General features: G+C 42.4%; 1 protein-coding gene across 1 annotated transcript; it reads left to right on the forward strand.

Annotated features, from left to right (window-relative positions):
- The first annotated feature begins 1,033 nt into the window (after positions 1–1,033).
- LOC139303446 (carbohydrate sulfotransferase 15-like) lies at positions 1,034–15,915 on the forward strand. Its single transcript, XM_070927268.1, has 7 exons — positions 1,034–1,579; positions 2,983–3,322; positions 7,141–7,284; positions 10,868–11,024; positions 12,721–12,877; positions 14,271–14,418; positions 15,299–15,915. The coding sequence occupies exons 1-7, from the start codon at positions 1,139–1,141 to the stop codon at positions 15,496–15,498; spliced, it is 1,587 nt and encodes a 528-aa protein (XP_070783369.1). The 5' UTR covers positions 1,034–1,138; the 3' UTR covers positions 15,499–15,915.
- Positions 15,916–16,181: the final 266 nt, after the last annotated feature.

Here is a 16,181-nt window from a genome sequence, read left to right on the forward strand (position 1 = left end):
TTAGACATTGGCCCTCCTTTTATCTGTGGGCGGCTGTTGATCCATGTGACTTCACAGTGAGGAATACCATTTTCTGATAATATAATCCCTTCTCCGGTCCAGACCGGGTATCTCTTATATTCGTGTCTCTCCCCAGGAGAGTCTGACTCGCAGCCCCGTGGTTTCTAGGCTGAATACATCCCTCGTCCTTATCGCTTCCTCCATATTGTGACTCCGATGCACAGGGAGGATGGGAGGATGGACTGTGAGGTTGGGGGAGGGTGTTGCTGTGCTGTGTGATTAAAACAGGAAGTGTAAGAGGAAGTCAGTGAAATTAGTTTAATCCTGTGTCATGTGAATTATTAGTCGCAATCAAAATGATGGCGGATTTTCCAAGACATTGTGACATTTTGAAGTGAGTGACTTGTTACCTCTTAGTGGCATTTCATCTAAGTCGTCAATATTCAGATCAGTTTGTTTCCTCTTTTGTTCAGCCCGAGGTTATATTGCTACAGCTGCAGAAGCACAGAGGTGTAAGTGGAATTCCCTTCAGCTATACAATTGTTTTCACAAGGCAGAATTATTTTGTCATCGGGAGAGACTAAGGGATGCAATGACATGCTCTTGAGGTATAAAATGTACATTGAAAGTAAAATGGAAATTTCAAATCAGTGCCTGGCCTTAATGGCAGTCTGGCTCCTAAATAAAGCAGATACACAAATGCAAGTCAGCACTTAAACAGGAAGTTCAGTCAGTCTATTCTTTGCCAAAGTATTGCATCAATGAAACTTCTGGGGAATCTGACGCATCTCACAGCTATTTTAAATGTTACACAGGGAGCCTCAGCTACACAGAAAAGCGTAGGTGGTAACAAAAAGATTACTTCAAATGTTTCTGAGGTTTTGGAAGCTGCTGCATCAGCCCAGGCATGAAAACAGTGAGACAACGTTGACAGCTGGTCATCTCTCTTAGTTTACTTTCTTTTTTCTCTCACTAGGCAGATGTCAGTGGATGATGTGGGCTGTTCTCCACAACTCATCATGGATATCAACTATCGGCCATTCCCCCATGCTAAAACCTCCTGTCTGGCTGGCTCCTGCTCCTTAACGCCTCCCTGTGTCTGAGCTGTGGCACCTGGGACTCGCAGGCTGTTGACACCATGACGCAGATGGACTACAAATACAGCCTGCTGGGCTCCACAGTGGATGACTACCGCAAGAGGCCATTGCTTCTGCAGGTGGACGACACGCCCATGAACTTGTTTGCAGTCCTGGAGGTGAAGCGGGAGCTGCCGAGGCGCTGGAGCACCCTGGGCTGCTTCCGCAAGATCCGGCTCTACAGCTTCCTGTTCGGCCTGGCCGTCATGTTCCTCATCATGGCTTCGTACATTCTGACAGGAGACAAGAAGGGCCTCCTCCTCACCCCTTCACCCTACCACTTCAGCAGCCTGGTCAGCCCAGGACCCTTTGCCTTCAACCTCTCCTCAGTCAAGGACTACGCACATATCAAACTGGTGGTCAAGTCCATCACATCCAAGGTGGAATTTCGCAGCAGTCGACAGCTTCCAGAGCTCAAGGCACTGGTTAACAGTGAGCCACATGTGAGTACAGACAAAACATATAATAGAAAATTATATGAAAAATGTGATTTTGTTTTCAGGTCGATTGCCATGATGAATACAATACCTCAGTGCTTTTTAATGTAAATGTTATCTCTCTATTCTGATCATAATACAAACATGGCCCAGCGTGATATTGATCTCTCTTTTAATTGACAATCACAGATGTGTCTGGAGCGTAATTAAATGCTCAGTGAAAAGGAGATTCAAATCAGTATTCGTGCCTACATGATGTCTACACAGGGTTCAATACTGCTACGCCATTACGATTCCCCACTGGTTGCAGTCTCTAATTTAATTTATAAAGAGATAAAACTGTTCTGAAAACCTTGTATAACACTTCATGTCACACCAGATAATTGCATGTGTCTCTACCAATTTTCTTTCCAGGGATTTTAAGCTCAAAGTCATCCCACGGTCCTCCGACACACTGGCCCTGTAGCTTTCCTGCCATGTCCGCCTCACCTCAAAGCCTGGTTCAATTAATTGTTAATCCTAATGATAATGGCTTGTGCCAGGGCTATTTGCAACATAACTAATTTCTTATTGAACCAGCTAATGAATAGGAGAGTCTGGCCGCGGGACAATCAATACCACCTCTGTGGATGGATCCGGCATTAATTGTCCTTAAAGTAGCTGTGTCTCACAGGCAGTGAGTGAGTCATAGTAACACGGGCCTTTGTTGTGTTTGATCACCAAAAAGCACTTTGAAATGTGAGGAGAACAAGACAGGAAGTCAGAAATGTGTTGCCTCACTTTTACACCTGAGGATGAATCGCTTTACTCTGCCAGGGAAGGCTGCATTCAAAGTAATGGGATAGATATGCTTTTTATTTTGTATTTTTTCGCTTGAGTCCAGCGCATTGGATATGAAATGAATGAAACTATAAGGTTTAAGTGTTGACGTTGTGCTTGTCCATAATGGGTGAAAAGTAAAGGACTTGTAGGGCAGTGCATCAGGACAATGATTTGAACAATGTCAGTTTCTAAATACTGCCTGACTGTATGTGCCTGTATATGTGCAATCACTTGTGTCGAAGTGTCTATGCATCTAAAACTAATTTACTGGTAGTTCTGCCCCTCTAGAGACTGCATCCTGCTGCACAAACTTGTCATGAACGTGCACTTGGATCCCACACAGATGGTGTTTTCCTACACCTGCCAAAACAGTGGCCCGTACACAAAAAAAGTCTTTAAATTGTATAAACAAACTTCTTCCCTCAATATTTCTGTGAACTGACAGGGATGTATTTGTCTTCCATCATGCAGCCTTAGCAATGATAATCTCAGGGGTTTACAGAGGACTTTGCCTGAAATGTTTTTATATATTTGGGAAGTGCGGTGACTCAGCAGCTTAATGCAGTGTGCTTTCTTTGCCTTTACAGATGTTTTCTGTTGTCCCCCGCAAATTCCTGCCTGGCGTCAAGAACCCCTGCTGGTATGAAGAATACACTGGGAATATCACTTCCGACCCATACAGGACAAACTTGTATGCCCGCTACTCGAGGCGCTTCCGGACGGTGTTTCAGCACTTGAGGAACACTTTCCGGGAACACTTGTTTCACCGCGACGGAAAACCCTACCGCATGCGGTGCCTTCCTTATTTCTATATCATTGGCCAACCAAAGTGTGGCACAACGGACCTGTATGACAGACTGAGGCTTCACCCTGACGTCAAGTTCACCACTTTCAAAGAGCCACACTGGTGGACCCGCAAGAGGTTTGGTGAGTAACGAAAAAACTATAATAGAGACCTCCAGGCTGGTACACAATAATGAGAGCCCGAGAGCATTAAAAGCGGGGAATGCGACTCTCTACAGTATATCATTTTGGCAGAGCCATACCTCAGGGGGCTTCAGAAAAGCACTCAGTGACAGGCTTGGTTTGAAAGGGTCTCAGCCTTATAGGCAGGCCTGTCTGTTTCTTGAGCATAATTAAATTTATCTGCTGTATTGTTACTGTCAGCTTATTGTTGAGATGTGTGGGTTGTGGTAACCAAATTCCATAATTTCTATAGATTTCAGTAGTTAATTATGGGAGAGTTCTTTGGATACTGAGTGACAACTTCACGCTACGTCAAACTGAAAATGTTTCTACATCAAATATACCAAAAAACTGTAACTGCAATTGTTTTTTTAAATGTGAAACTTAGCCGAATGTGACATGAATTAAGTATCTCTGATGCACGCAGTTCAATCTCCGAAAGCAATTAACTGAGAAATGAATATTCAAGACCTATCTTGTGCCGGGCATGAAAATAAACTTAAACTGTTTATTTTCTACCTGAGAGTTGTCAGCCCCAAATGTACAGCTTTAAGTTCTTCATTGCCTCGTTGTTTAAATGCTAATCGTCTTTCTTTTCCTGTTCCTGTGTGCTTTTACACCATCATCAGCCTCTTAGCAGTGCAACTTCCCCATCCTGATACATAGATGGTTGAGCTCAAGCAGCGACGGTGCTCATTAGCGGCCCGAGTAGGACTATACACAGAAAGATCCAGACTGAATGTGCTTCACCATCATCTGTGACATAGATTTTTCTCTGTGGTAGAAACCACTTGAAAAGAGCACATGAAAAAATACAACGTCTGAGGCCTCCTCACACACTTTGAACCCACACGTTTCGGTGCACTGTTTCCTGTACTTGTTTAGCAAACGTTAATGTTGCACTCGTTCCTTACAGCACATCACGCAGCATGAACTTTGCTTCCTTTCGACTTCTAACTTCTTGTTTTATTTTACAGCTTTCTGGCTGCTCCCTCTTTGCACACCGTGGATTTTATAATCTCATTTAAAAGAGACAGAGCAATCATACATTTATTTAATTAAAAAGCAAATCATTTCATTTTATGAGGGAGCTGTTGCATATTTTACAAATTCTTGGAGGCGCATTTAAGGATGTTATTTCTCTCTAGTTTTAGGGAATATTTGCCTGTTGGAGGCTTATGCATTATCACATAATCACTGGCTTGTTTTAATTCAGACTTTCGAGACACACACAACCTACTGCCACAATCCAGGCTTACACTGTTGGTTGTCATGGAGTTTGAACAGGTGGTAATATGCCATTTTCTCAAACAAAGAGATAAACCCTCAAACTGTGCGTCGGGAGGTAAGAGCTGCCTCACAGCAGACATCTGGTCGTATGGTGGTTCTGTCATCTCAATGTGTGGATGCCATCGTGTGCTTCCTTCACCATGTGCATTTGTGATGTTAAAAAGAACCACCACACCACCACAGATGGGATTAAAAGCCAATGCGAGATCTGGGAGTGAGACTGTATTTGGGTGAACAGAAAACCCTCTGTATTAAACAAATCCAACCATCACTTCACTGGCAGATGCTTTGTTGCATTTGCTCCTTTGGTTTGATTTGGTGACTTTAGCCTACTGACACTAAAAATAAAAGTCTGTTCTCCCCTTAGATCTGATGTTTCAGAATAAATAATAATAATACTTGATAATTAGTGTTCAGGCCAGCAATAACAGTCTTAAAGAAGCTAAGATTGCGTTTTTGCTCTCAAAAGAAGGTCAATCAGCATTCTCAATACCTACATGCTTTTTGTTTTCTTTTATAACCGAAACAGCCATTAAGACTCATGAATAATGGAGTCCCTTCAGCAGCTCAAGAGGCAGGCATCAGGAGTGTGACTCAGTGTGTGTGTGTGTGTGTGTCAGTAATGTGTGTCTGCATTTGTGAAGGAGTGAAAGAAAGAAAAAAAAAAACGTGAAGAGCAGCAGTTAGACTGTAGGGCACCGATCTGTTCAAAGTCAACTGTGATTACGAAATGGAAAGCAGATTAGATAGATGACTTTACATGGAGTGGAAAGACGCGTACATACAGTGTGCAGATAATCTCATAATTCTCCTTTAAGAGCAGCAGCTGCACTATCTCATCAGCGCAGCATGAGGACTCAATTTTCTAATGGTGATTTCTCACTGTGGATGAGCGCTATTCTTCTGCTCGGCAATGACGGATACATTTTGTTTTGCCTGGAGCGATCTGTCTAAAAATTACTTAATGATTTCACCCGTGGGGTTTTGGCAGAGTACTTGCTGAAGGAGCTAGATACAGTATTGGCCACATTTTTGTTTTTGTTGTTGAAAATTTCATCCAAATTCTCACCACAAATATCAAAGGAGGCTTAACTGTCGCAGCCAAAGCGATCCTTTTGAAGTTCATCCAGTTGCTGACTATGCTTCTAATCCCTCTGAGATTCACAAAAAAAAAACCGATGGATTGATCAGTCTGCATGCAATACTTACTTTAATGTGTTGCATTCAGTTTGAGTTGATAATTATTTGAACCTCATAAAGCAGTGGGATGCGGATGAGTTGTTTGCTTTAATTTGTCTGCCTCGTGCTTGTGTTTTCTGCTGCCTGTGATGTTGCGTAGCAGCAAATGCTGCTGTATCCCAAGGACATAGGTCCCTCTCAGTTATTGTCCCCGCTCCCTCCCCATCCTTTCATCTCTGCTGCCACTTTCTTTTTCCCCTCTATCCCTTCTAGTGTTGCACTTAGAGCTATGCACTGGTAATCAGCACTTTTCTTTTAAGACATCCTTTGAGAACACTCTGTATTCAAATAGTCTTGTTTTATATTTTTTTAAATTCTTTTTTTATTTCATTCTCCTCAGTGCTCCACTCATCCGACGCAGTGAAAAGGTGATTTGATGCGATCCGTGCCACATAAAACTTTCTTAGAGGAGCAGTTTGAATCTTAATCAGATGTGTCTGACGTATACAGTAGCCGTCAAGAAACACAGACTATTTTAAAAAGGCGTGACGCTTCATTCATATCAAAAAGCGAAGGGATGAAAAGAAGTAAAAAAAAGAAAAAGAGAAAAAGCCCTGCAGCGGGACACACCAGCATCCTCACACCTCATACAAGTGCAATCGTTCTGTAATAATGATGCAGGCTGTGTATTTGGTTCACCAGAGTTTTCTAATCATGTTTTCCTGCTAACTAGAGAAAGGTGTTTTACTGTGACACCATCAAAGCATCACTGAAAGTAAGACGCCTGTGCTACCTCATTATCCTTATGCTGCATGGATACCCCTAAGTCCTACAACGAATATCCACAATTGCCTAGTAAATTGTAATTACACAGTAGACCACGGCAGCTCAGATGGAAAACACATTTGTCCTGCATTTAAAGCATTGACTTGACATGCTTGGCATAATTAGAAACACTGAAAACCGAGCAGGGACAGTGTTCCCTGCTGGATTTGGATTGGATCTCAACTTGGATTTTATTAGGTCACTCTACAGTTAGGACAACACAGAAGCCCTAATAACCTCCTTTTGTGTGATCACAGAAACACACGGAGAGGAGGGAGCAGGCCAGGAATAAAACCATGCTTGATGTATACACACCCACCTCAGTGCTACAGATTCCCACCCAAACCATGTCTAATCTCAATATTTGTAGCCTCATAAAGAGAAACATCTATCTGTCTCTACCTTCTACAAAAGTAAACATGCACGAGAGATGTAATTGTACCCCATAAAGTGTATTTATCACCCCTGTCTTCTTCCTCCACCAGGTATCATCCGTCTGAGCGAGGGCTTTCATGATAGATACCCAGTGGAAGACTACCTGGACTTGTTCGATCAGGCTGCTTATCAGATCCAGGGCAACCTCACAGCAAATGCCAGCGGAAGCCCCAGACAACCCAATATCATCATAGGTAAATACTCAATGGTTGAATTGAATAACAATTACAATCATTTGCAATTGCATTCAGTTTAACTCGTTCCTCACAAATGACGTTTATGAACTATATCACTATGTAGAAAATATTTCGTTGATTTGGATTGTCCAATCACGACAATGAGCAGCAGTAACTGCTGTCGCTATTTGTGGTGTTTTTATTATAGACTCTGGTATTCCCCCACTTGAAAAAAAAGCTATCCACTTTGGTACTTTCCATCCCATTTGTATTAAGGGCACTAGTTTAAATCCCAATTTTTAAAGTCTGCTCATATGTGGCTTGCTGTGGTTGCAAGTCATCTGGTTTGAGAGACTACCAGGGTGTAATATCTTTTTTCATGGGAAGTTAATAGAGAAGGAGTGCCTTTTGCTTTCCTGTGTGCAGCCCTTAACTGGCAGCAACGCTCCTTTTGGTTGCGTTCACAATCCATTATCCATGAATTTATTATAATGTGCTCCAATGTAGAGATGTCCCGAGCCGATCCTAAGGACGTGTATCGGGGATAATTCGGGCATAATTTAAAGGATCGAACTTGATCTACTGTATTTTGTCCTCCTCAGCCTGCTAGTATTGCAGAGTTGCTCGTCTTTACAACAGCCACCCGTTGCACCACTGTACAATTGTGAGTGTTTCTGTAGTTCACCAACTCCAACAGAGTGATACGTCTTCTCTCTAGCAGATCCCATCACGCCGGTTTCAGGAGTTCTCCAGATAAACTTTTACTCAAATCATATCAATTTATAAACATAATAGTTCTGAAACAGGACCTTCAGTATTTGGCTCAAGTAACTTGTGAAAAATAAGGAGTGTCAAATTTAGCTACAGCTGTTATTTAATCAACATTTAGGTAAATATAAGTATTGGATTGGACCGGGTATTGGCAGATGGACTCTGACTCAGATCTGGGCCAAAAAAACTTGATTGGGACATCCCTACTCCAGTGCCTGTGGGACTTTGAATAACGACAAGCTGAGTCTCCACCGTTTAACTTTTAGATTAACTGTCTGTAACCCGGACATGAAATGTCGAACACAGCTTTTCACACTAAGCAAGCAAAGCAAATTGTGAAACCTTTGAGTGGCACTCTGACAGGAAGCTGCTCATCAGCAATGAAGCACCACTGATCCATTACAGAATGATTATCTAAAGAGCTACATGTTAGAGGGAGGCTAAGAGAACAAGGTACAAATGATGATGACTATCTTGTTAATCAGATCTCCAGGCAGTTTGAGTTGCACAAACATTTCCTGTTTGGTGTAATCTCTGCCTTCCTGTTTTGTGTCACATCATGTCAGAGGAGAGCTTTAGCCCTCCTCCCTCTGTATCATATTAGTCACTCAGGTCATGTATCAGCGCTGTGATCTGTGTGTGGAACGTGGGACTGACGGTACTCTGTGCCCTCATCAGGCCACAACCAATAGCTTTTGGCTCGGGGTGACCCGACACTTGCCTGGAACTTCACTTGTAATCTCGCCTTCAATATTACAAAGCTGCTATCAAAGCAGCAGGTAGCGAGGGTGAAGCACAGAGCTGCTCCGTAGCAGCCACTCTCACTCCAGCGAGTGACTGTGATTTTTAAGAGAGCTGGTGACTCAGCCCTGAAGAGAGGCTCCAACAGCTTAATAATACTGGACTTCCTTCTGCTTCACTTAGCCACTTCACTGAAGTGCCACAGAAAGGAATCATTGTTCTTTTTGTGTCAGGACAGCAATAATATCCGCAGAGGGGTGGAGAAGTCTCACAAACCTCCGTCCTCTATCTGCATATCCTGCTCCCAGCGCCTCTGCTTCCATCTGTCTCTGTCTTTTCCCGTCGTCCAAACACGATCTTAAAGAGCTGCTCAGCTGCAAAGAAAAACTGATTTAAGTTTTCAACAATAGCCTTTTCACAGTGGACTGAGTTGGTGCATTGAGTGCAGCTTAGCATGCCGCCCTGTTTTGTTTCCCTCTTTAAATAAATAATCCTTGTAAGGGGGGGGGGAGTGTGCCAAAGCTCTGCTCAGTATTCACACCATGCCCTGGGAGAGCCCAGCAAGGTGCAGGCCTGTGGCCAGGATCTTGGGCTTCTGACTCTCTTCAACCACCGGCCAACACCAGAGGCACGCCGGTCTGGCTCTGCCATTTGTTTGCCCTATTACGGCCTCTCCACGTGGAGCAAAATAAGCCCTTTTAATGGACACGGAGACCTTTAAATAGGCTTGATCGCAGTGTGTATCATTTTAGGCATGACAGCATTAGCAGCGATCCTGTTTCTCTCTCACCGTTGTCATCACAGAAAATAGGTCCTGGCTATCATCCCTTTCTCTGCGGAAGGGAGGCAGATAAGGCCCATGTTGTGTTCCCTCCAAATACATCACAGCCTCACTTCACAGATAAGAGGATAATGAAGGCGCAGACAGCCTAATGAATCCTGGATATCATTTCTCAGCACAGCCTGATAAAGTTTCTGCTCTCAAATTGTTTGAGAAACGACGTCCTCTGACTCATTATGAGCACCAGTACTGTCACTGTGTGGATTGCAGTCACTCCACAATTTTGCTCACAGCTGGAGATGTAATTACTCTTGCTTTTTTTGTTTGTGCACTTGCTTTAGAATCTTTCATTTCATCGACTTGTTGCATGTGTGTTGGGAACATGCTGTGTCCGTTAGCTCCAGCCTCGATTTAGATGGATTAGATTTTTATGGTTTATCATGTTTTTCTGAAGAAACCAATTGGGGAATTTATCTGCTTATATTGATTATTGAAAAAAATGAAATATTATGAAATAATATTAGAAAACTCTAGATGAATATTGGATCATAAAAATTACATTTCTAGTGCAAACACTTATTCTTTTCCTACATACTTTGAGGGCGTGGAGCATAATCCATTCATTTGTTTTCTCCCCACGTTGTGCTACATTTTCTGTACTGTCAATGTCACAAGAGAGTCTTGTTTACTGCAAACTAAAATCTTTTTGAAACAGGAAACAACTCTTCAATGCATGAGGACATAAAATGCAGTTGAACATTGATTTATACTAGAATCTAATCTATTAATTCATTCATTTAGTAGTCTATAAAATGTAGTAAAACATAGTAAAATATACACAATTTCCCAGAGCCCAACATGATGTCTTCAAATTGTTTGTTTTGTCAGAACAACAGTCCAAAACCCAAATATATTCAATCTACGATAATCTATTAGCAGCAAATCCTCAAATTTGAGAAGCTGGAACCATGAAATATTTGGCATTTTAGCTAAATGACAAATGATTAATCAATTATCAAAATAATTGATTACATTTTCTGTTAACTAATCAATTACTCGACTTGTTTCAGTTGTAGTTGCAACCAATCTGCTGCTTTGAAAAATCATCTTTGGTGAAAATCTATAAAAGCCGGAAACAATGAGCCTTGCATTTAACTGCACACATTAAATGCAACACCAAAGAGGGGGACAAACTATGAAAATGTGTACATGCGTGTTTTGTTTTGTCTCTGAATGAATGCATAATTGTATGTGTGTGTTGGTCTGTGTGCATGTTTTTATTTGAACCACCGTGGGTGTGTTTTGCAGGAGAAGCCAGCGCGTCCACCATGTGGGATAACAACGCCTGGGTGTATTTCTATGACAACACCACAGAGGGAGAGCCTCCCTTCCTTATCCAGGACTTCGTCCACGCCCTGCAGCCCGATGCCCGCTTCATCGTCATGCTCAGGGACCCAGTGGAGAGGTGGGAGAAATCTCGGTTTCACTGCCTCCCACATCATATCTGCACTAAAATGGCAGTAACGATGCAGATACAGTTCTGACACGCACACTGCCACCTTTGTGCCTCCATCACGGATGTTTACACTGCAGACACAGACAGATACTTTCCCTGTTTATAGGAAACAAAAGACCTGTTGTTACAGAAGATGTGTTGCCTGTTGCCTCAGTCTTCCTATCACTTGAGTTTCATTATGACACCTTTATCTGAAGCGTGGAGATCTCATTGCAGAATGCCTGCAAGGCACTCTGTTTAAACTGGGATTACTTCATGCTGTTAATGTTGATTTTTACTTCAGAGAATGTCTGAATATGCTCACTATAATTGCTTTTGCCCTACTATTAAAATGTACTATTGAAATGTGTTATTGATATAACTCCATCCATCTTCCGATTCCTATTTAACTGTTCTTCAGTATAGTATAGCCATCTGTTAAAACCTATCATAAGCTGGTTTTAATGTCCACACTTTTAAATATTATTCATTCATTTTATGGAAACACCCATCAGTTCAATGTCAATCACTTACAGAAAAGTCTCTAAACATCTTTATTGTTGCAATACCTTTCTAGTTGTCCAAACAAGGACCACTATTCATTTATATTTATCAAAGTTCTCTTACCATTATTACTTTTACCTCCTCAGGTAATCCATCCAGCCGTATCCACATTTTGCAGTTCCTCATGCACGTTGCTTGTTTTTTGTTTTGCTTTTTAAAGCATGTGTGCCTGCCTGGCTATATGGCTATATCAGCGTTCTTTTTAGTTAGATATTCATTCAGGTACACTGCAGCGTTCTGGCCTGCCTCAGTATTTCAGCTTTTAATTTTCTGTTCACAAAGCAGATAACAATTGCCTCCTTTGTTTTACTGTCCTTCTGAGAAAGTGTATGGAAAGCCGAAATCGCATTGGTTTGAGTGGCTACTCTGTGGAGCGTCCTCACCTTCTTTTCCTCCGGCAGTAGCTCGGGTGTAGATTCAATTCCTAGTCTCAAATCAGCTTACAATCAAATCATCCATGCGAGAATATTGCTCCAGATCATCAACACGTTACTCCAGATATGCAATATTTTGTCCCACTCCTTGATAAGTGACTTTGAGGTCATGCACCTCCTCCCCTAGTCCAAGCAGTTTTGTTTGTTAGCCACCTTACTTAGCTCCTCCGAGAAGAAGTTAAGAGACTGATCTCTGATCGGTCCTCGTACAGATGGATTTTATTTCGTGGCATTTTGGTTTTCAGTTCAGACTTAAAGTATGTCACAGCAAACCTTTGAGGAATTCAAACTTTTGAGGAATTGGGTTTAGGCTTGTCACAGCAATTCAGTCAACTCAGACATAAACCGAAAACTTCACGGAGCAAGCGCAGCTGCTGCTGGACTGCAAACAAAACAAGGATGCCATGAAACTTGCTTGGCTGTTTGCATGTGACATTCATGCAAAGTGAGGACAAAACCTTTTCCCAATTTTTGTCTTCACTTTGTACTACTGGAAGCATTTTCTGACCGGTCAGCATTGTAGTCGCGCCTTGTTTACTGTAAACCACAGTGATCAGTGCCTGTGTTGATGCAGGAAACAGCTTTTTGATGCAAGACAAAATATGGGTGACAATAGGTTGTCATGTCTCACGTTCAAATGTGTTTACAGATCATCTCTTGTCTTGCAGGCTCTACTCTGACTACCTTTACTTCGGTATTGCCAACAAGTCTGCTGAGGACTTCCATGAGAAGGTGTCGGAGTCGCTGCAGTTATTCGAGGGGTGCCTTACAGAATACACAATGCGCTCATGTGTGTACAACACTACTGTCAACAACGCCATGCCAGTGAGTACCCTCCCTCATGCTTTTGTCTCGCAGCCCAGCATGTTAGCTGGTGGAAGAAAGATATAAAAAAGGAGCGAAAAAGACAGATGGAGTGAAATCCACACTTCATTAGCACCTGATAAAGCTGGTAGGACAGACCTTATGAAAGGGATTGGCAGGGCAGCGTCCAGAGCCTCTCTTTGTATTAGAAACTAGTTTACCAGTGGTGTGAACTTCCTTCTTACTCACAAAACAGACCAAGTCTTAGTGTCAGCCAGTGCAGGGCCCCAGTGTTGGGCCCCAGTCCAGCTTTTCCCACAGTGGCCTGGGGCAGACAGGCTGAGAGAGGGAGGAGGAGGAGACTGGCCCGTCCTCTTTTGGCTCCCCCTCCAGGCTGCGTTATATTCCTCCCTCTCCAACTGCCACTGACAAGCTTCTTGGCCCTCTGGGAGCATGCTCGCTTTCTGCCGCTGGCCTAATTGTCCATCCACTAATATCTCCTCAGAGTTATTAGACCATGTGAAGAGCATTACAGCTGTCCTTACAGCGGTCGCTCATGCCTGTGGCTCCTCGATAGACGTTTTAGAGCTCAGATTAGAGAAAAGATGAATAAACACCAGCATGAGAACATGATTGGCCTTCACTGTTGTACCAAATTGATTTAACAAAGGAAGAGTTGCTGGCCTGGCTTGTAATCATTCATTCTGAAAGGCCTTTCAGTTTTGCTAAAGAGGCAAAAGGACACAGAGATAATTCCTTTCACAGTAACAAGGTGTTTTGTTTACGCCTACTGTTCTGCAATGAGCAGTCACATGGGAATCTAAAAAAGAACAATTAGGCTACCCTCAAATGATCTGCTTAAATCTCACAAAAGATCAGAGGCCAATTTATTTTTTTGGGGGATTGTTTTTTAATGGATTTTGTACTTGTTCAATCTAGTTCCCAGAGCCCAAGCTGACATCTTCAAATTGCTGGTTTTGTCTGACCAACAGTCCAAAAAGATATTACATTTACAGTGATGTAAAACAGAGAAAAGCAATGGCACCTCACATTTGAGAAATTAGAACCAGAGAATGTTTGTCATTGCTTGAAAAAGTATGATTAAATGGATCACAATAATGTGCAGGCAGGTGGTGATGTAGGTTTCTGATTCTAGAGGAACCTCCATCTTTCTCAGGTCCCTCAACCACTCACGCCACATGATACCAGCACATGTTCACATGCCCACACAGTGCAGAGCATTACCCAGCCGAATGCATGGGGAAGATGAAAGAGAAAGCTGGAGGAATTCCCTCCCTCCTCGCTGTTCATTACCTTAAAGAAGTTTAACCATGCATGTCCCTCCGCTGAGGACGAGGTTTCTTGGATAGAGCTCGGGTTATCTCACATTGATTCTCCTGTTTTGTGTCCTCAGGTCAGATTGCAAGTTGGCCTGTACATTGTGTACTTAATGGACTGGCTGACCGTCTTCAGCAGGGAACAGATTCTGGTCCTGAGGCTGGAAGACCATGCCTCTAACAGGAAATACACAATGCACAAAGTCTTTGATTTCCTTAACCTGGGTGAGTGAGCAACACATCTTAACATATGACCTTGTCTGTAATCAGTCCCACTGATCAATAGGGATACGTAATGTTAAATGCACGTCACTGACTGTGATTATTAGCTGTAGGGATGCACCAATCTGAAATGGGGGCACAAGCCTATAGAGAATGCTGGTGTATAAAACTCTCCATTTGTTGTTAAGTACTGATGTGTAGTCCCACACAGTTTCACACAGTGAGAGAGGCAGATTTGAGGAATTGAAAAAGAAAATCAGAACAGCATGTGATATCGGCCACAAAACTTGGTTGGCCAAAGCCGGCAAAGTCAAAACATCAATCAGCCGCGAATGTCTGCTTGTAGAGCTAAAAGCACTCAAGGGATATAAGGAGTTTTGTTCTACTGTCTACCATGCTGCATTAGAACATTTTGTTGATTTTGATGTGCTTAAGACATTTACTGCCTGCTAGCTAGAAAAGAAAATCAAAAGTTCCTTCAGATACAGTTCTGAACTTTCTTACACCTTCCATATCAAAAGGTGCTATCCTTTCCTTGGCGTAGGAAGGATAGTAGACAGTAGATTGCTGTTAGTAACAGGCCAGCGTATATGTGCGACAGTCAAATACAGTTTTGCCCTGTAGTCTGGAAGCCCCCTTTACTTCTGTCTCACTGGTTCATCCCACAGTTTAATTGCCCCAAAGCTCAGACTTAGCTCTTCAAAGAGCTGCCAACACCAGCCAAGGTGCGATTACCTCCCAGAGCGTCAGATCTTCTGCTCGGAGCACTGCTGATGCACAGTGACATTTGCTAGATTTTGTTCCATTTGTTTAGTGCTGCGGCAAAATCTGAAGTGGCCCAGAAAGATGGGATGTGAAGGAAGTGTTTGTGTGTGTTTTACAGGGCCACTGACAAAAGAAAAAGAGTCAGAGATCACAAGAAGTCCAGCATCAAACACCAGGAGGCCGGCTGACAAAAACCTGGGACCCATGCTGCCCATTACTAAAGAGATCCTGCGAGATTTCTACACGCCGTTCAATGAGAAATTGGCCAAAGTGCTGCGGAATGACTCCTTCCTCTGGGAAAACAACTCCAAACTCTGAACAACCCACCTCCCCTTTACTTCAGTAAAAATAAAACAAAACAAAAAAAAAACACTGATGTGTCAGCCAGCCCCTTTGTTTGAGTTTCATCTCTCTCAAGTGCCCATGAAAATCAATGTTTTTTTTTAATTTTATTTAAATTATTTTTTAAGTTATAAAAGCAGAGATGAATCAAAGATAGAAAATAGCACAAGAGAGTATGGTGATTTTGTGGCGTGTGAGTGTGTGAGAGAGAGAGAGTGAGTGAATACAAGAGAGAAAGAGATGTTGGCAGATCTTGATTGTTTTTTTTGTGACTAGATGTACAAAATTAAATAGCGAATTCAAAGATATTAAGTCCTGTGTTGTCTTTTTAAGTTCGATTTGACTAATTAAACTGTAATAGATTTCATCCCTTTTTGTCACAGCTGGAATACATCCAAGCAGATAATAGACTTACATTGTGCCTTGATCATAACTCAGAGTCTCCAAAGTGTTTTTATATATATAGTGAGAACAAGCTCGTCTGCGAGAGCACGAGTGAAACAACACCACCCTCTACTGGAAACTACATGTAGTTGCAATCTTAAAATGACCCCCATCCAACATTATTGCTGTTCATACTAACATTAGCAGGACAAAGGCTGAAAATAAAGACATCAAATGGAATAAATGCTGTCTTAAAATGCAAACGTCAGACAGTG

This window comes from Enoplosus armatus, chromosome 20 (assembly GCF_043641665.1).
Source record: "Enoplosus armatus isolate fEnoArm2 chromosome 20, fEnoArm2.hap1, whole genome shotgun sequence".
Taxonomy (NCBI): domain Eukaryota; kingdom Metazoa; phylum Chordata; class Actinopteri; order Centrarchiformes; family Enoplosidae; genus Enoplosus; species Enoplosus armatus.